The 18861-nt window shown below is 48.9% G+C and overlaps 2 protein-coding genes across 2 annotated transcripts; both read left to right on the top strand.

Annotated features, from left to right (window-relative positions):
- The first annotated feature begins 1949 nt into the window (after positions 1-1949).
- S100a3 (S100 calcium binding protein A3) lies at positions 1950-17991 on the top strand. The gene is made up of 4 exons (XM_085835333.1): positions 1950-1982; positions 3570-3590; positions 16964-17109; positions 17519-17991. The coding sequence occupies exons 3-4, from the start codon at positions 16969-16971 to the stop codon at positions 17681-17683; spliced, it is 306 nt and encodes a 101-aa protein (XP_085691459.1). The 5' UTR covers positions 1950-1982; positions 3570-3590; positions 16964-16968; the 3' UTR covers positions 17684-17991.
- Positions 5242-6492, top strand: S100a2 (S100 calcium binding protein A2). Its single transcript, XM_021158899.1, has 2 exons — positions 5242-5349; positions 6286-6492. Exons 1-2 carry the CDS (start codon positions 5242-5244, stop codon positions 6490-6492), a joined length of 315 nt encoding a protein of 104 aa, XP_021014558.1.
- Positions 17992-18861: the final 870 nt, after the last annotated feature.

The following is an 18861-nucleotide window of genomic DNA, read 5'->3' as shown; positions in this document are numbered from 1 at the left end:
ACCTCTTGGGAATAGCAATCAAGAATGCAAGGCATGGGTTCTTATGCTGACCATGCTACCATCCGAAGAGTCATGGGTAGGATTTATAGAACAGATCATGAATGGCTTAATGCAACTTGATAAGAAAAAGAACTTCATGGGGCTGGACAGATGGCTCAGCGGTTAAGAGCACCGACTGCTCTCCCAGAGGTCCTGAGTTCAATTCCCAGCAACCATATGGTGGCTCACAACCATCTGTAATGGGTATCCGATGCCGTCTTCTGCTCTGTCTGAAGACAGTGACACTGTACTCATATATATGAAATGAATATGGCTGGAGCGAGCGGGGCTGGAAAAAATATATATAGAAGAAAAAGAAAAGAAAAGAAAAATAACTTTAAAACTTATTTTAGGGTACAGGGGGATACTAAAAATGATCCTTGTGGCAAAAAGGTGTAGGCTCTGAGGTGTGGTGCTACTTACTCGACATTGCAGGGTGAGTCAGCGACAGCACACGGACTTACACCTGGGGTGCTGATAGTGAGACCATTCCTCTTTCCTCTGTCCCACCCCTGAAAAGGGGCCAGTGAGCCGATCTGGGCAGTCATCAGGCTCTCATTTCTGACACTCACCTCCTGTTTCCCCTATCCTAGACTAGGCGTTGAAATGGGTTCCCAGTATTTGGCTTCCCGTTCAGTCCACCTAGGCTTCTCAGCAGGGACTCGTCCAGGAAACCCCTTCTGTGTGAAGCAGGTGTGGGTGTGGGAAGGCTCTTTGGAGATGAGTCACCACTGCCTCCTCCTTGGTGAATCATGGCTGGGGCTTGGGAACAGCTAGCTGGTGGACAGGAGGGAGAGCGAAGAACTAAATTGCAATGATACATCTCAGCCACCAGGGGGCAGAAGCCGGATAGGCAAAACCGAGCCAACAACTGCAGTAAAACTTGTGGCATTCAGAGTTTGGGAGTGGGTGGATGGAATGTCAGCCTCTAGTCTCCATTCTTGCCCTCTGGGAACTTTGCTCCTTTTCTGGGTCCCTGTAGCAGGAAGTTTCCTGTGGTCGCTCCTCAGGGTTTTGTAGTTCTCCAAGGCTTTGTTTTCCAAGTCCGTCTCATTGCCACTCCTGGGACTCAGAAGAGAAGTTATTATTTACTTATTTATTAGTGGTGTGCTCTCAGGCAGCGAGAAAAGGGACCCCCTGGCTCCTACCTACCCACTGATTCCAGTGACCCCTGCTGCCAGTCAGCAGTCATAGACGCTGGTAGGCACCTGGCGTGGGTGAGGTCCTGTGCTCATGCAGAAATGAACAAGACTCAGTATTCATCGGTGAGCTCACCGTGAGGCAGTGAGGGCAAGAGAAAGCAAGTAGGCAGTGAATCTGCCTAAATAGGAAGACGTTAAGACAGAAGGGAGGGCACGAGGAGTGCTTCGTATGTGCCAGGGCAGGTAGAAACTGACTCTAGCTGGGTTAGAGAAGGCCTTTTATGTGGCCTTCAAAGCATAGATGGGATCTCAGCAGAAGGAGACGCCATGTGGGGGTGTGGGCACGTTCTCACCAGGATGATCCGTGAAGCCAAGGGCCTTGGTTGCACCGCGTGCTTGTACCCGTGTTCCGACGGTGGGAGATGGGAGGGAGGTTGGAAATCAGTGGGTATTAGAGTATGGAGTATTTTACTGTGCACCTTATGAAGAGACACACGTAGTTTCTGAGAGGAACCTGCTGATGCTGAATGAGGTGGAGGTAGTCACTGTGAGCATCAGAGAGTTTCTGTTGAGTTCTACCTAAAGTAGGTTGGTGAGGAGCTCACAGCCCCCGGGGAGGAGAGGGACACCGAGTGGCTTTGAAAAGGTTTAGAAGAGGACACTGGAGGGCCCAAGACCCACTTTAACTGTGCTGTGCAGGCTGGTTGCCATGTGAGCCCTAGGCAAAGGCCTGGGAGTCTGATTCTGCTACCTTTCAGATTTCAGCAGCGTTAACACCAGCGTCTCCCTAGGTGCTGCCAGGTGAGGGGGCTGCACTCTGGTGCTTGTGGGTTGGGGTTTCCGGCTGCTGCTCTGGCCCCGGGGAGCAGGGTGTGCCGCTGACTCACCACCTGGGTATCTGGGCTTGGAACCACGGGTGAGTCACCCCGCCCTGGGGGAGCTGAGAGAAGCTGCTTGGTGTCTGGAGGGGGAAGAGAGCTGGGTCCACAGGAAGGGCGGTGCCCAACTGGGGATGGGGTAAGGAGCAGAAGGGGGCAGTACTGAGTCTGAAGTCTTAAAGTCAGCTCCTCCTTGAAGACCCCTCCCTTGGGCCCAGCTAAAGGACACAGTGTTTGTTTTTCTCCATGGAGAAGATACTCTGGGGACCGGTGAGGGCCTGAGGGAGGGCATGGCTGGGTCCAGGCCCCTGTTTTCAGCTCTGGGCAGGGCAGTCTTTCCTAGCCACTCACTTCTATGGAAAACGAAGAAGAGGAAGCTCATGTTTCCCTTTCCTCCTCTTTGGTGCTCTCTTGCATTCTGCACAGACTCTTGCTCACTGAAGCTGTGTCTGATGCAGAGCAACCTCCATTGCTCCTTTTGAAACAGTTTTAACCAGATCCAGTCACCTCAATACCTCTTTAAGAGGTGTTCTGGTGCCAGGCATTTACAACAAAACAAAACAATGAGAAAAGATTTCTTTGACTTCCTGGCATCCTCTTCTGGATGCCCCCAGCTGTATTTTTGGAGGCCAGTTTTCTAAGGGTGGCCAGGACTACTTTTCTCTCTTTCCACACACATGCACGCACACACACACACACACACACACACACACACACACACACGAGTGAGCACAGGCTGTGAAGTTCCCACCCACTCTGTGTCACTGCATTCTCTGACACTGGAAGGAACTGTGACTCACAGGCATAACATGAAAACCAGGCTTGGAATGAGTGTCTAGGCTCCAGAATAGGAGCTGTCTCCTCTCATCCCTGACCAGGCTCCCTATCTTAGCCAGGGTTTGTACTCCTGCACAAAAAGGCTTACACTTCCACATCGCTGTTTATCACCAAAGGAAGTCAGGATAGGAACTCACAGGGCAGGAACTTGGAGGCAGGAGCTGATGCAGAGGCCATGGAGGAGTGCTGCTTACTCTCTTGCTTCCCCTGGCTTGCTCAGCTTGCTTTCTAATAGAACCTAGAACTATCAGCCTAGTGATGGCACCACTCACAATGGGCAACTTGTACCTTGATCACCAATTGAGAAAATGCCTTACAGCTAGATCTCATAGAGGCATTTCCTCAAGGGAGTCTCCTTTCTCTGTGATAACTCCAGTTTGTGTTAAGTTGACACACACAACTAGCCAGTACACTCCCCATTCCCACCACACCTCTGTTTTCTTGCTGGGGCCTAGATGAGCTCAGGTATGTTCTTGGTTGGGCCTGGAGGTTCCTCCAGCTGGTGCTGAGACCAGTGCTACCTGGGAGGGAATATATGGGGTGGAAGGAGGCCAGATTTTGCCAAGAACAGGTTAGGACAAGTTCTGTTTCTCCAAAATGACAAATTGGAGGTCAGTTGGGCTGGCATATAAATCTCTACCCTGGGTGTCTTGACCATTTTAATTCCTCCTAGGTCTTTCTGCTACCTGATCTGGTGAGTACCTCAGTCCTGTAGAGGACTTGGGTTTCTATCTTCGTTCCATCTTGATCCTGGTCCTTGTAGATCTTCTTTGACTTGCTGGTGGGATCTCTCATTTGAAGGGATCCTCTCAGTGAAGATTCAGGTGGAAGGGTCTTTCCCACATTCTCCTTTGAGGGCTTAGGGGCTTACTCTGTTGCCTGTTCTCCGGTCTCTCTCTGTGTCGTCTCTCAGTCTAGATATGACTATTTAGGGAACTTTTTTTGGGGGGTGGTGGTGGTTAGGTCTAGGAATAGGTCATGGATATGTGAGCGGTGTTTTTATAAGAATCCCCGGGACTGGAGAGATGGCTCAGCGGTTAAGAGCACTGACTGCCCTTCTGAAAGTCCTGAGTTCAAATCCCAGTAACTACATGGTGGCTCACAACCACCTGTAATGAGACCTGATGCCTTCTTCTGGAGTGTCTGAAGACAGGCACACAGTGTACTTACAGATAATAAATAAACAAATCTTAAAAAATATAAAAAAATATTAAAAACTATAAGAATCCCCAATTTGAGGCAGATACAATGGAGCTGGTTGGTAATCCCACTCTCAGGAGACTGAGGCAGTAAAGTCATGAGGTCAAGGTCACACTAGATTGTACAGTGACATGTCACAATCAATACTGAGTTGCTTTTGCTTTTGCAAAGTCTCGGATTCTTTTAGGACTAAGAAGGCAGAGAGACAGGCTCTCAGTGCTTAGCCCTGCCTGGGTCCCTAGTTCTGTCTGTAGTGGCAGAGCCATGCCCAAGGCTACTTCCTGTGCTTTTCTAAGTAGATGAGGGTGGGACTAACAGAGCAGGGCTGGCAGCGCAGGCTGGAGGCTTTCCTGCCTCCAACACTGGCTCCTCTGGCCTTACTCTGGAACCCACTCAATATTCTTAGAGGAATTTGGAAGAGGTGACCCCTGACTTCTGACCGTATCTCTTCAGCTTCTAGCCTGACCACAAGACACTGGCCATTTAATTTCTTCAGTTCTAACTTCAGCCAAATCCTTCCTGTTGGAGAGGATGTTGAGTCACTTACATCCTGCCTATGCCCTGACTACGAAGAACCAGCACTGTGCACAAGGCTAAAGCTCAGCCTGGTAGGAGGCACACCTGTCACTCTATGAGCGTCCCTGGTATGAAGAAGGAAGCACTCTTGCTTAAGGGAGCTTAAGATGGCAGAGACTCTGACCTAGAGTTTGTGAACGGTTTGATCCCGTCATGGAGTCTTATACTCCTGGGCTGTTCTGACAATTATTGCCAGGTGATTCTGGGAGCCCATGGACACATGTGTGCTCTGCATTCCTGGCACAGATAGGAATCCAACTGAGACTCTAGATAGCCTGCAACCCCTCCCCTTCTCATCCCTCTCCTCATCTCCCATTAGACACTCAGGCTGGAAGATCTACCTTCGAGATATGTCTTCAGGACACAAGGTTCTGCTCTAGGTGACTCTCACAGCACAGGAAAGTTTAACGTCTGATTACAGCGTAAAGTGGAAGTGTGGACCCTCGTCCTTAGACAGCCATACTTCTAGGGCAGAATGCAGGCAGGCAGTGACTTGTCATTCCTGGAGGGGCTTGGCCTTGGAGACTGGACTTAAGGCGTCTAGTGACCTGCAATAGGTTGTGGATGTGATGGTCTATACCTTCCACAAGTACACCAGTCAAGAGGATGAGAGGCTCAAACACAACAAAGGGGAGATAAAGGAGCTTTTGCGTAAGGAGCTGCTGAGCTATGTGGGGGTAGTGAGGCAGGCCAGGAGGGGAGCCTGGGATAGGGCAAGTCTGTTCCTGCTTTCATTTCCAAGGTGCCTGCTGGTGCCAGTGCCAGGGTGGGACTGAGGATTTCCCATCAGCTCTCACTTCACAGTCCCCGGGGTGCCCATTAGGTCTATATGTGAAAGGGCTATTGATGGCTGTTCCCTTCAGCATTCTTGAGCACACTGCTATTGGGGGCTCCAGAGTCTGTCTAATCCTGTAATTGGCTAGTTGAATGGTCCCAAACTCAGAGAAAGGTAGCAGCTGGCCATGGGTCACACAAGGACATTATTAGTGGGCATTAATTTCTCCTTTTATTTTACACATTTATATGTCAAACCAAGAATGTATATATAGAGAGTGGATTCTAGCCAAGACATACACCCTGGGGCATTTGCCAGAGAAGCGCTGTGACCTCTCAATTTGTCTCCTGCCCCGTACAGACTAATGGGTAACCGTAGAGCTAGGTCTCAGAACTTAATGTAGGAGGCAGGTCTTGCCTCCCCCCCTTTTCTTCATTTTGGGTTAATTCTTTTTCATTGTTTTGGCTGGTATGGAAAGGTTTGTCTTGTTTGAATTCATCCTACTGATGGGGGGTGGGGAGGGCAGTGAAGCTCTGACTTTCTCATTATCAAGATGAAGCTGGGGCCTAGCAAAGATTAGTTTCTTCATACTCTGAGGAATACCCAGGAACACCCCCCCTCCCCCCCACACACAGTAGGCCTACTGGAGACACTTACATCATAAGTCTATCTGTCCTTCTTTACTGACCTTCTTGGTACCTCACAAGGGTTTCCTGCCCACTGTGAACCTGGCTGCCCATCTTGGGAATGAAAGCTGCACACTGATGTCAGGGAAGGTGTTGGAGGTGGGTTGGGCAGTGCCCTGCTCCATGATGACTCCTGTCCCTGTCACCTTCAGGATAACGTAGATGATGAGAAGGTGAAGAAGGTAATGGACAACCTCGATAAGGACAGTGACCAGCAGGTGGACTTCCGGATGTATGCCCTGGTTCTGGTGGACTCTGCTATCTCATTTAATAATTTCCTTGAGGGGTCCCCAGCGCTCCACTCCCTGCCGTGGATCTCTTGGTTGAAACAACTCTCTATCTTTTTAAGTTTGTATTAAATAAACGTTTGTTAGTTTGCTGGTGGAGAGTATTATAATGGCTCAGTGATGCCTTGTGCCTTGACTGGGTCAGTTAAAGGCCTGGGAACAGAGGATATCTTGGTTTCTAACACCTTCCGTACTGTACCCCAACTTTCTGAGGCCAAAAGTTCTATTCTTTTTTTTTTTTTTAGGCTTTTGGAGGCAGGGTTTCTCTGTGTAGCCCTGGCTGTCCTGGAAATTACTCTGTAGACCAAGCTGGCCTTGAACTCAGAAATCTGCCTGCCTCTGCCTCCCAAGTGCTGGGATTAAAGGCGTGCACCACTACCACTTGGCCTCAAAGATTCTACTCTTTGGGATTTCACACGACTGAAATTTTGGGAATTGAGGTAGGCTGGTAACATTTTATTTGGTTAAGAAAGGTATTTTAAAAAGGAAGATTGGGAGCTGGGTGTGGCAGTGCAGAAACAGGTTGATCTCTGTGAGTTCCAGGCCAGTGTGGTATATAAAGCAAACTCTAGAATAGCCAGGGCTGTTACACAGAGATACCCTGACTCAAAACAAAACAAAACAAAGCAAAGCAAAGCAAAGCAAAGCAAAACAAAACAAAACAAAACAAAACAAAAACAAGACAAGACAAGACAAAGGAAGGTTGGTGGCATGGTGGTGCAACCTTTATCCCAGTACTCAGGAGGCAGGGGCAGGGGCAGGGGCAGGGGCAGGGGCAGGGGCAGGGGCAGGGGCAGGGGCAGGGGCAGGGGCAGGGGCAGGGGCAGGGGCAGGGGCAGGGGCAGGGGCAGGGGCAGGGGCAGGGGCAGGGGCAGCACACACAAAAAGATAAAACCTACCTACAACTACAATAATTTTATCTACCCCCTCCACTAATTCTAACTTCACAGAAGGGAGGATACAATCCCAGAACATAGCACAAACCCTGACACTGAAGGATATAAAGGGCCAGCGATCCTGAGAGCCCCTTGGGATGGGGGTGGGGTGGGAGTGTGGGGGTGGGGAGGGGGTGAGGGTGGGGGTAGGGGTGGGGAAGGAGTTGTTGCCCTCACCTGCTCTGCAGTTTCCTTAGGATTCATTCGCAGATCACAGGCTCTAGGCAACTGTGCTTGTTTTTAGAAAACCTTTTTTCCTATCTGCTTTCAAGTGGGCTAGCTCAGTTTTGAGTTTACTCCCTCCTTCTTGATCTCTGATAAAACCCTTAGGAGCCAGGCTCAAACCAAAAATCCTTATGGTTTCTACCGTTTTTTCCTAAGACTGTCACTTAAGTTGCCACATATTCTGCATTCTAAAGTATATCAGGTGACAGTTTGAACACATGGCTTGCTGTACCGTGACAAGGGCCACCAGCTTTCCATCCTATAGATTCTAAGCCCTATATTTCACTCTTACCTCCATCCAATTTCATCTTTTAAGTTATTATTCTTGATTGATCTTTATAGCTACTGGCTTTTCTACCACTTACATAGCATTCAGAAGTTAATCGAGAATTGACCTGCAGTACCTTAACTAAATTAACATTTGAATGTCCATGTGGTTAGACTTCTTGGTGGACAGTTCAAGTTTGGTTCAGTGACTTATAGATACCCTACTAGCTGTCTGTTGCTGTATAATGAACCACTCCAAAATATGGTGGCTGGAAACATACATTTTTATCTCTCATGGTTCTGTGGGTACTTGGGGTGTCTCAGGCAGTTGTAGATGGAAATTGAGGCTACAGTTACTCAAGGGTGCTGGTTGTTTGCCTGGAGCTCAGAACTGTCAGTGTGCTGGCTAGATTTATGTCAACTTGATACAAACTGCAGTCATCGGAGAGGAAGGAGCCTTGATTGAGAAAACATCTCCATAAGATCAGGCTGTGGGCAGGCCTGCAGGGCATTTTCTTAATTAGTGATTGATGGGGGAGGGCCCAGCTCATGTGAGTGGGGCCACTTCTGGGCTGGTGGTCCTAGGTTTTATAAGAAGCTGGCTGAGCAGGCTATGTGAAATGAGCCAGTAAGCAGCTCCCCTCCATGACTTCTTCATCAACTCCTGCCTCCAGGATCCTGTCCTGTTTGAGTTCCTGTTCTAGTTTTCTTCAGTGATGGACTATGATATGGAAGTGTAAGCCCAATAAACCCTTCCCTCCTCAACTTGCTTTTCGGTCATGGTGTTCCATCGCAGCAATAGAAATCCTAGCTAAGACATTTAGTTTACTGATCTCCCTCCAACAGGGTGTCAAGAATGTGGGCTTCTCTCTTTTATCACCATGAAAAGAGACCCTTTGTCCTGGAGTGCCTGCCTTGGCCTTGTCTGTCAGCCCTATACCTGCAATGAAGACAGAGCACCACCTAAGAGCAAGTGGCTGTCATGTAGCCTCTCAGTAGCTCCTTCCTCCTCTGCAGAGCTCTGTCTGATGTACTCTACAAATGACCCTCACACACATCAGAGCTTTCTTGGGAAGAAAAAAAAATTCAGAAAAGCACTGACTTTCTTCTTCTTCTTCTTCTTCTTCTTCTTCTTCTTCTTCTTCTTCTTCTTCTTCTTCTTCATCATCATCCTCATTTATTCTTTTACTTAAAAAAACCCACCAACCTTTTTTCCCCCAAGTTGTTAACATACCCAGCTAAAGTAGCCATATTACATAGCTAAGCTCTCAAAGATACAGGTAAAACCCTGCATAGAGAGGTCACTACTGCCATATCAATAAGACAAAGGCTCTTGAGGAAAAAGCTTTTCACGTCTCATCTTTACTTTGCCTTCTAACTAGAGCATGGTCACTGAGTATAGCAGTCATGTGTGATCAGGAATCAATGAACATAGTGTAGTGGATGGTGTGCTGTAGGTTTAAAGAACAAAACAATAAAAGGATGCTGGATTTCAGATGGGGCCTGGACACAACTCGAAGAGCATGAGTGTGTGTGTGTGTTTGCCCACAAGCATGCTTGAGCGTGAGCATATGCTAAGGTGTGCTTGTGGAGATTAGAAGACAACTCTTTTATGTGAGTTCCTCCTGATTCTGAGCCAACCTTAATGATTGGTGAGATCAGTAAAATAGAGCAGAAATGATGCCCTGGGAATTCTGAACTACATCTTAAGAATGTTTCAGCTCCCAGTTTAGCCTCTTGTACTGCTCTCTCTAAGGCATGTCAGAAGCTAGGGGCCATGCTCTGAGAAGCCCAAGCTGTGTGGGGACCCTTCCTCCTAGGAAACTCCGATGTGTGTATGGCTCATTTGTAGAGCACATCAGGCAGAGCTCTGCAGAGGAGGAAGGAGCCACTGAGAGGCCATGTGACAGTCACTTGCTCTGGGTGCATCTGCCTTCATTCATATAGGGCTGGGAGATAAGACCAGGCAGGCCTCTGGGACAAATAGTTTCTATTCATGGTAATAAAAAGAGAGAAGCCCACCTTCTTAACACTCTGTTGGAGAGGGACCTGGTAAGTATAGGTCAGGAAATCATGATGCCAGTAATTAACATTCTCGGGGAAGTTTTCAAAGCTCTTGATGAGCACACTGTCATTTTAGCTTCATGGTAACCCCAAAGGGGCTGTCATTAACCTTTTTACAGATGGGAAAGCTGAGAGAGGCAGCTTTAGCCATTTGTGATCCCTGCTTCTGACCAGGTGCTTGAGATACTAAAGCACCGGCCATTTAATCTTCAGTGATCCTGCCCTTTGCAGATGAGGAAACAGAGGCTGGGATTCATAAAATAAGGAATAGTGTCAGAGCATGACCCACATCTATAAGAAAACTCCCCATCCCTTGGGACACTGGGATGGTGGTCTGGGCCTTGTTCATCTTTCTGAAACCATCTCCAGAAACCGTCTTTGTGTGACCTGGAGGGGACCTGGCTGAACAGGGTTCAGAGGTACCTGTCCCATCATCCTGAATCACAGGGAGATGAGACCCCCATGCAGGTGGTTGGCTCTGTGACCTCTGATTTCTTTTGGTGTGCCATAGGTGCAGGGCTTCTCAGTTTTGTATTTGGACAATCAGTTGGGCTAGCGGGACCAGACTTACCTTGCTGTCTCTGAGGTTTCCCCCACTTGGAGATGTTCTAAAGAGGCTATTCATTCCTTTTGGTATCTGTCAGACTGTCACCAGACTGTTGAATCCTGACTAAGGAGCTTCCCTATTCTCTGTGCTGAGGCAGAGGAGGGTCTGGACATCACTCTGCTTGTCAAGGATCTGTGGCCAGATCTCCCCTAGTCTCCTGGAATTGCTGCTGGGATGAGAAACACGGTGACCTCACCTCCTGTCATATCAGCGTTTTATTGTATGGCTCCACCCCGGGCTAGGGATGGACTGTGCCTTTTTTCTGTGATCTGGAAGAGGACACCGAGAAACGTGGTTGGTATGAGTGTGGTCACAAGGTGGTGATGTGACTGTGAATTTTGAAACTAGCTGAGTTACTCTTATCTTGGTGGCTTTAGCCTTGAAGGGTGAGGACAGAGGTTAGGGTAAGCTGGTCTCGTATCAGAAGCCCCAGACAAACATTTATTAAATGACTAATGTGCCTCTGTGCAGAGTTCAGCAGAAACTGACCCAAAGGTTAAGGTAGCAAAGGAGACAAGCACAAATGGTGGAAATCCCTAGCGTTTTTTACTTGTAGTTATTGCTAGATCCCAAGGTTGTGCTATGAAACCTAGGTTGTGCTCAAATGTTCAGCAATCACCCTGGTTCAGCTTTCCTTGTTCTAAGAGGACAGGTAAGCAGTGCCAAGCTCAATCTCATCGTGTTTTAGCTATCCATTAGAGACTCTTGTGGGCCAGAAGGTCAGTAAAGTGGCTTTCAAGTAAGACCTTGAAAAGTACCCTATGTGGCTTCTATCATTTTAAACCAAACATCAGAGATGTCAGTTGCATGAGCACAAGACCTGCCCAGCTCATCACCTCCATAGCTACTGATGTTCAAAGTCAACTAGGAGCCAGCAAAGCTAGAATTAAATGGCGCCACATTTAAGAGCATGTACTGTGTGTGCAGAGGAACTGAGTTTGGTTCTCATAACCCACACGACACTCAGTCATGGGTTCTGAGAAGATGGAGTGATCTGGTACCCTACAGCTCCCATGTGGGTCACTTCATCTCTCCACCAACCCACTTTTTTCATCTGTGCAATGGACACAGCTTGGTTGTCAAAGCAAGTGATAGGTCTAACCTCTGCAGGCTCTTGGTTTAGATTCTGTCTTCACCTCCCAGTTCCAATTCTGTAGCTTCAGTTCTGACTCTAGCTTCCTCACTGGCCCCAGTAATCAGATATCCCTTTCCAAATGTTCTCCATACATGGCTCAGAAGATCAGAAAGGATGTCTATTGTTTCAGTCAATTAATTTAGCCTCATGGGGCTATTGGATATGGGTGGTTACTCTGGACATTAGGGCTCAGGACTTTTGCCAGAAGTAAATAGTGTGTCCAGATCCTTGGGACACCCTATCTTATTTTCCCCCCTGAGGTGCAAGAGCAGATGCTGTCCTTTAGAAGGGTGATGTGTTTTCCAGGGATCGTAGGCGATGGTGGTGATAGTGAGGAGAGTCAGAGCTTTAGCTTGTAAGAAGTCCGGCCAGATCGGCTAGCATCTGTGCTCACCCTTTGCACACTTGAGGCCAAGCTTCTCAGTCTCCAGACACGGCACATTTTCCAGCGGTCAGCTCTCCTGTCCTCAGGGAGTTAGTTATGCAAGGTGAGAAGCCATGGTCCTAGGCTCAGCCTAAGGGTGGGGATGGAGCATGCGGATAGGAGAGAGCAAGAAAGATCGAAGATAGCTCTAGTCCAGGCCTTGGAACTGGGGTCCTCTGCTGTGCACTGGGACCACTGTAGAAAAAGGATTTAGGGAAGAGTCTGGAAACTTCAATAGGGCAGGAAGAGTCTAGACACTTTGTTCTTTTTTGGGGGAGGGGTGATACAAGGGAAGAGAGTTTAGAGTCATCGCTATCATCTTTATGGAGGCAAAAGTGGGCAAGATGACCTGGTGAGGAAGGATGGGTTCTAACCCCCTTCCCCCCCCAGTAATCCAGGGAAACTCACATTAAGTTGAACTCAGAGTCCAGAGCACTCACATTGCCACAATAACTAGTAACAAAATGTATTTGCAAAAAAAATTTCTGAGACAAGGTCTTACTACATAGCTCTTACTGGCCTGAAACTTGCTATATAGACTAGGCTGGACTTGAACTCACCAAGATCTGCTTGCCTCTGCCTTTTAAGTGCTGGGATAAAAGACATGTTCCACCATATATGGCAATACTTAGGATTCTTTCGGTAGGAATCTTCGAGATAGGAAATTAAGTCTCTAACAAGGTAAAGTGCAGACATGGTGAAGTTAGGTGCTGAGGTGGGGTGGAGTTCTGAGTGAAGGCCCAATTAAGCATTCTTTCCATGTGCATTCTCCAACTCCATGTCTCCACCAAGACATGCCTCTAGGCCTCTCCCAGCTTTCTCTCGGTGGACAGAGAAGCTGTGTTCTCAGGGGCTGTGGCTGTGCCCAGAAACATGAAGGACTGTTGGATAAGAAAGTGGGCTCAGGAGCCAGGCTGCTGGGCTCGTCCAGCCTATTAAACATTCGTTTGTTATTGTCTGTTTCTCCCACTAGATTGTCATCTCCCTTGAGAGGGACTGTGTCTGTTTTGTTTATGCTATACCCCCGATGCCTAGTATCAGTGCTTCTAATTACTTTTATAAAGAGTGAATAGCAAGCCTGCCACTCATTAGTCATATGATTCTGGGCAAGTTGTTACCTCTCAGAGTTAACATTTACCAAGCCTTCACTGTATTTTAGCAGTGTTTATTCCATGAGCCTTGCTTGTGCTAACTCAAACTCCACAACAGTCTTATGAGATGGTTACTATTTTTATTTCCATCAATGAGGAAAATCAGGTCACAAGAGCAGAGATGACATGCTTAAGGTAGCTGGTAGCAGAGGCTTAACACAGATGAGATTAAGTTATTGACCTAGAAGCAAATTAATTGTTGGTCTACTCTGGCCCCTCCTTCTGCGGCCATGTGACCCTCTCTGTCCTGTGTCTCAGACTGCTCATAACTCCTTGCCAATAAAACAGAGTTAATCACAACTCTTCCTTCCTTCTGCCTCCATTGCCCACTCCCCTCATCCACAGCCTGGCAACCTCGAAGAGGAGATTGTGTTCCAGACAAAGCTGGGTACTGGGCCCAGGGTGAGGTCCATACAGGCATGAGGTTTTTTGTCACTGGCCAGGAAGCCAGGTTTCTCTTCTCCTTCCTGTATTCTTCTGGGTGTTGGGTTTCTTTCTTGTGGAACGGAGAAGCTTTGGGTGGGAGAGAACAGAGAAGCAGCAGGAGGGGATTTCCATGTCTGGTCAGTGGTGGTCTCCCCCATGCCAGCTAAGAATGGCCCGGGAAAACAAAGAATAGCCAGAAATGCCAGGCAGAATTAAAATGATCAAGTTCAAACATCAAAGACCAACAAGGAATTAAGCCCATCTTTCTGCACACCTTTCACCCCAGAACTTGGGAGGCAGAGGCAGGCAGATCTCTGTGAGTTTAAGGTCATCCTGGTCTACAGAGTGAGTTCCAGGATAGCCAGGAGATAGCTATGTAGAGAGACTCTCTCTCAACAAACAAAACAAGTTCCACTGTGGTTGGAGAGATGGCCCAGAGGTTAAGAGTACTTTCTGTTCTTGCAGAGGACCCAGATTTGATTCCCAGCACCCACACCAGGGGCCTCACAACTATCTGTAACCCCAACTCTGTGGGGACTCAGTGCCTGTGGCCTTTATGGGTACCCGCACTAATACAGACGACACTTACAGACAGACACATAAGGGAAAATAAATTACAATCTTTCAAAATAAAATCAGATCTTTAAAACAATAACAAACCAAACAAATAAAAACTTGTTTAAAAAAACAAAAACAAAAACGAAAACCTCAAGTGATGGCAAAGTCTGTGAAGCTGAGCAGGGCGGGCACCCTGAGGGCTCTGGCCATACCCAAGCTCAAATTTGGGTTTGATGATTTGGGGGAAAAGACACAAGCTGAAGCCCAGGGCTCACAGAGGTGACAAGTAGAGACTTGATCCTGGAACCCCATGGGGTAATATGCTTAAGCCAAAATGAACACTCTGCCCCAGGACTGCCTGGAAAGTCACTCGCCCCAGCACAGAACACAACAGTGGAGTCTTGTGAGCTCTGGAGCTTGGGGACACGCCAGCTCTTTCATGAATCTGTGACCCAAGTTCATTCATTATCACTTGGAGCAGAAAGGCAAGAAAGTTCAAGCCTTGACAGCTGGTGGCTGCCTCAGAGGAACACCCTTCTCTCTGGGCTTCAAAAATACCTCCTTTCCTCCAGTGAAATAAGCAATTCATAGTCAAAGGCCACCCAACACTCAGTGCTCTGGAGGCTGGGCAGAGAGGGTGTTCCATGGCCTCAGACTCCTCACCTGTAAATAGGAGCCTTAGCCAGATGCTCCCAAGGTCTCCTCTGCACAGATACTCTCTGGAGGTACATCCTAAGAGAGCCCAAGATGTGTCCCCATTTTGTATTCTTGGTCTCTTCACAATAAAGAGCTCAGGAGAGGGATGTGTGTAGCTGGAAGATGCAAGCAGGAAGCTGTTACCAGTTCCCAGCTTTGGGGAAGGGCAGAGGGGGAATGAGTAGGGGAGAGGTGCCTGAGACTCTGACTGGGTCTTTGATGTGTGCGTTGCTAGGTGGGCGGTGGGCCTGTAATAGAGGCTACTGAGGGATGGAGGCATGGGACCCTGAGGGCAGCCTCAGCGTTGACCTACTTGGGTCCTTATAATTGCTCCCTTCATCTCTCGAGAGGCTACAAATAGGGACACCCAGTTGGTAGGCTCCTACAGCTGAAGCAACAGCAGCAGTGGTGAGTATGGTTGCTTGGGAACTGCCTTGGGCTCGGAGTTGGGGCAGCTCAGAAAGCCCTCAACGGGTAGCCTGTTCCTGGAGACAGGGTCTGGATATGGGAGCAGAAAGATGCTGTCAGCAGGTGATGGGGACTCAGAGGGTCCCTCATACACTAAGGAGCTGTAAGGAAGTTTGTTTTGGGTAGTGTGCCCAGCCACGATCTTGTACTGATGTGGGGACAGTGGCCAGCTATGCTTCTGGGGTAGCCCTGAGTGAGCTCCGTGCTTTTGCTCCTTGACTCTTTGCTTCATTCCTGGGGACGAGTTGGGACAGGCCAGGGCTGCAGGAGAAGAGAGGATTCCTTTGAGTCTTCAAGCCCTGTGCTTCTGAAATAGCAACTGAAGTGGCGCCAGGCAGGCTGGGAGGAATCAGAAGGGCTCTGAGGAGCTGAGCTCCTGGGATCACCCTTCTTTCCTCTCCAAGGATCATGGTGCTTTCCTCTTCTGGGAACGTGGATCCTTGCTGCAGTGTCAGGCTATCACAGAGAATTAGACCCCCATAATGCTTGCCGCTTCAGCCCCATTCCCCTACTTCCCTGACAGCTACAGTCTTGCTAGCTATTTGCTCCCCATAAAGGGAACTCACCAGGAAGAGTCTTGGCTCTGGATACCCTGTGTTGGAGGACTCCAGTCCCCCGAGGGAGTCAGGAGTGAGTCACGGGACTCACATGGAAACAACTCCATTGCCTCCCTGCCAGCCCAGGGTTTGCCCAGGCTGCATGGGCAATGGAAGGAGACAATAGATGTGGGGTGAGGGAAGGAATTCTAGGAAGTGTTTCCCTTCCATCTCAGTGGGGGACTCTTCTCAAAGCCTTCTGAGGTCCCCCGGGGGATGGGAGGATAGTTAAAGGATGGAGTAGGTCAGAGATGAGTAGATCTATGAACTGGTGGACTCTGCAGACACCACCTGGTCCATGTTTCTGACTAGGCCTGTGAGGCTAGATTATCCCACTTTGCAGATAAGACAACTGAGACCCAGAGATAAACAGTTCACCCAGGGCTTCAGAGTGCACAATAGAATGAGGGTCATCAATTGCAGTTTCTTTGAGTTCAGGGTAGGAGGCATAGTGAGGTGGAGGGGTCCTGTCAGGCCTCACCACTGCCTCTGGCTTTAGCCTCACCAGGATCTGGACAAAGAAGCCCTGGGCAGGGCTTCCTGTGCAAGCTCTTACAGGATGAGGCTCCGGGTCTCCAAAAGGCAGAGGCTTTCTAGGATCAAGGGCAGCATCACATGGAATGGTGCCCAATAAAAGACTGAGAATTCCCAGGTGTTGTGATGGGAAAGGATGGGAGGGAGTCAGAGTCAGAGGGAGGCTCCCAGTTGGGGTGAAGGTGGTAGATATTCTGCTCCTGAGGAATTTATGGTGATGTCAGGGAACTGAAACTTCTGTCTATAAAAATCACAACAGGCACAACGGGGAGGTGAATTGATGTGTGTGTGTGTGTGTGTGTGTGTGTGTGTGTGTGAGAGAGAGAGAGAGAGAGAGAGAGAGGCACTTTAGCATGGTGGAGACTGACAAGTTTGGAATTAATTCCTGGGAAACACTGAGGAAGAGGAGAGTCAGAGCCTGGATCTCCTTGTGAGTCATACCCTTGTTTTGTGACAGTGAGGATGACCCGGCCCCTGGAGCAGGCAGTAGCTGCCATCGTGTGCACCTTCCAGGAGTATGCAGGGCGCTGTGGGGATAAATACAAGATCTGCCAGTCGGAGCTCAAGGAGTTGTTGCAGAAGGAGCTGCCCACCTGGACGCCGGTGAGCACCTCATATCTCTCCCCACTTGGACTCTGCAAAGAGTGGCCTAGGGCCAAGCACCAGCATAGGGTAGCAAGACGGAAGCTAAAGTGTGGGGAGGGGGCATTTAAGGAAGTGAGCTGACATGGCCTCACGAGCCTTGGTAAAATAGAATGTAAATAGGATGACAGTTACTGTCCTGAGGACAATGCCTCATCGTGGGGAGTAGGTGCTCAGCACATGAGCTGAGACACAGGGCTGGGAAGGGGGATTGAAATGGATGTCTTATCAGGTGGGTAGGATGAGGTTGGCCCCATGAGCGTTTTGGTTTGGAATGGGGGCAGCCTAACCATCGGAGGGAAGTGGTGTGGGAAGCTACTTTGGCTCCTTATTCTGGTTTTCTGACCCTGCCTTCTCATCCCTTCCACAGAGTGAGTTCCGGGAGTGTGACTACAATAAATTCATGAGTGTTCTGGATACCAACAAAGACTGCGAAGTGGACTTTGGGGAGTACGTGCGCTCACTTGCCAGCCTCTGTCTCTACTGCCACGAGTACTTCAAAGAGTGCCCCCCTGAGCCTCCTTGCCCCCAGTAGCCTCTGATCCAAAGGTGTACGCTATCCCAGAAGGGCAGAGTCTGCTCCAGTCCTCCATCTTTGTCCTTGAGGTGGTTCTGGGTGTGTAGCCACACCCTTCCCACTCTCTCTGTGGTACCCCTTTCAATCTAGACTTGCCAAGTTCTTGATGTGCTAACCCCACCCAGCTACCCATGAGCTTTTGAGGCTTTCCTAGGGATGTCTAGCTTGTGAGGGGTGAAACAGTAGCCAGCCTTTGCTGCTTCTCTTCTTGGAAGGGAAGAATATCTCTGCTCAGCCATGTGCACACAACTGGGACCGCTGTGGCAGGGGCCTCCTCAACTCCCAATAAAGAAATGTCATCTTGGCTTACTTTGTTTTTTTCTGATGGGACACACTGGGCCTTGGGACTGAGTCCTTATTCCTTTATGCTCCTTACTACTGGAGGAAGGAGGCTTACCATGGAAGGCATGGACCCCCAAAGCAATGTCAGACCCTGTAGAAATGCACACATTTCAGGAGGGTAGGGGCAACACAAAGGTCCCATCAGAGGAGACTGGAGGATCTTTGTCTCTCTCTCTCTGTCCCCTGTCTTGAGGTAGAAGTCCTTATCTTGGACTTTCTAGAAGGACAAGGGGCTCCTTGGGAGGTACTTGTGACCAGATGCTGCAAGGAGAGTATGGTTGTGGGAGCCCAAAGCCAAACCTCCATCTAACCTTCACTCAATCCCTGCATTTGTACCCTATCCTTAGAGATTAATCCTGATTCCCCCTTTTACCTATTTCCTCTTTAACTCTCTTCTTCAAGCTGAGCATTCAACCCCGAATGCTCCTGTCATTCCCCATTACCCTTATTCCAGCTTCCATCCATTCAAAAACCTCCAGGCTACACTGCCACCCTAACTCCATCATCACCTCCTAGATATAGCTCCTACTTCATACCTGGAGTGGTCCCAAGGTCCCTCCTGATTTGCTAGCCTCTACCCTGGGTCTTCCTGATTGTGACAAGAAGCTGTTTAGGCTGGAGGGAAGTGCTGACATTGTCCCACTGGGTGGGGTCACCTCCTTCATTCCTGGGCCACATATTTCCAGGGCAGCTCCTTATCCCTTGCCCATAACATCTCCATCTCCTTTCCTGTGGCCCACACCTCATGTCCAGGTTGCCCGTTCTCAAAGCTTCCTAAACCTCTGGCTGAGCAG

The sequence above is a fragment of the Mus caroli genome, unplaced genomic scaffold (genome assembly GCF_978045245.1).
Source record: "Mus caroli unplaced genomic scaffold, Mus_caroli_1 scaffold_3, whole genome shotgun sequence".
Classification (NCBI taxonomy): domain Eukaryota; kingdom Metazoa; phylum Chordata; class Mammalia; order Rodentia; family Muridae; genus Mus; species Mus caroli.
This window is presented reverse-complemented; position numbering and strand designations above follow the sequence as displayed.

Excerpts from the sequence above, each read along its gene's own strand:
- S100a3 (XM_085835333.1), top strand. The coding sequence starts at position 16,969 with ATGACCCGGCCCCTGGAGCAGGCAGTAGCTGCCATCGTGTGCACCTTC. Across the intron at positions 17,110-17,518 it reads AGCTGCCCACCTGGACGCCG|AGTGAGTTCCGGGAGTGTGA; the intron begins GTGAGCACCTCA and ends TCCCTTCCACAG.
- S100a2 (XM_021158899.1), top strand. The coding sequence starts at position 5,242 with ATGGTCTATACCTTCCACAAGTACACCAGTCAAGAGGATGAGAGGCTC. Across the intron at positions 5,350-6,285 it reads AGCTGCTGAGCTATGTGGGG|GATAACGTAGATGATGAGAA; the intron begins GTAGTGAGGCAG and ends TGTCACCTTCAG.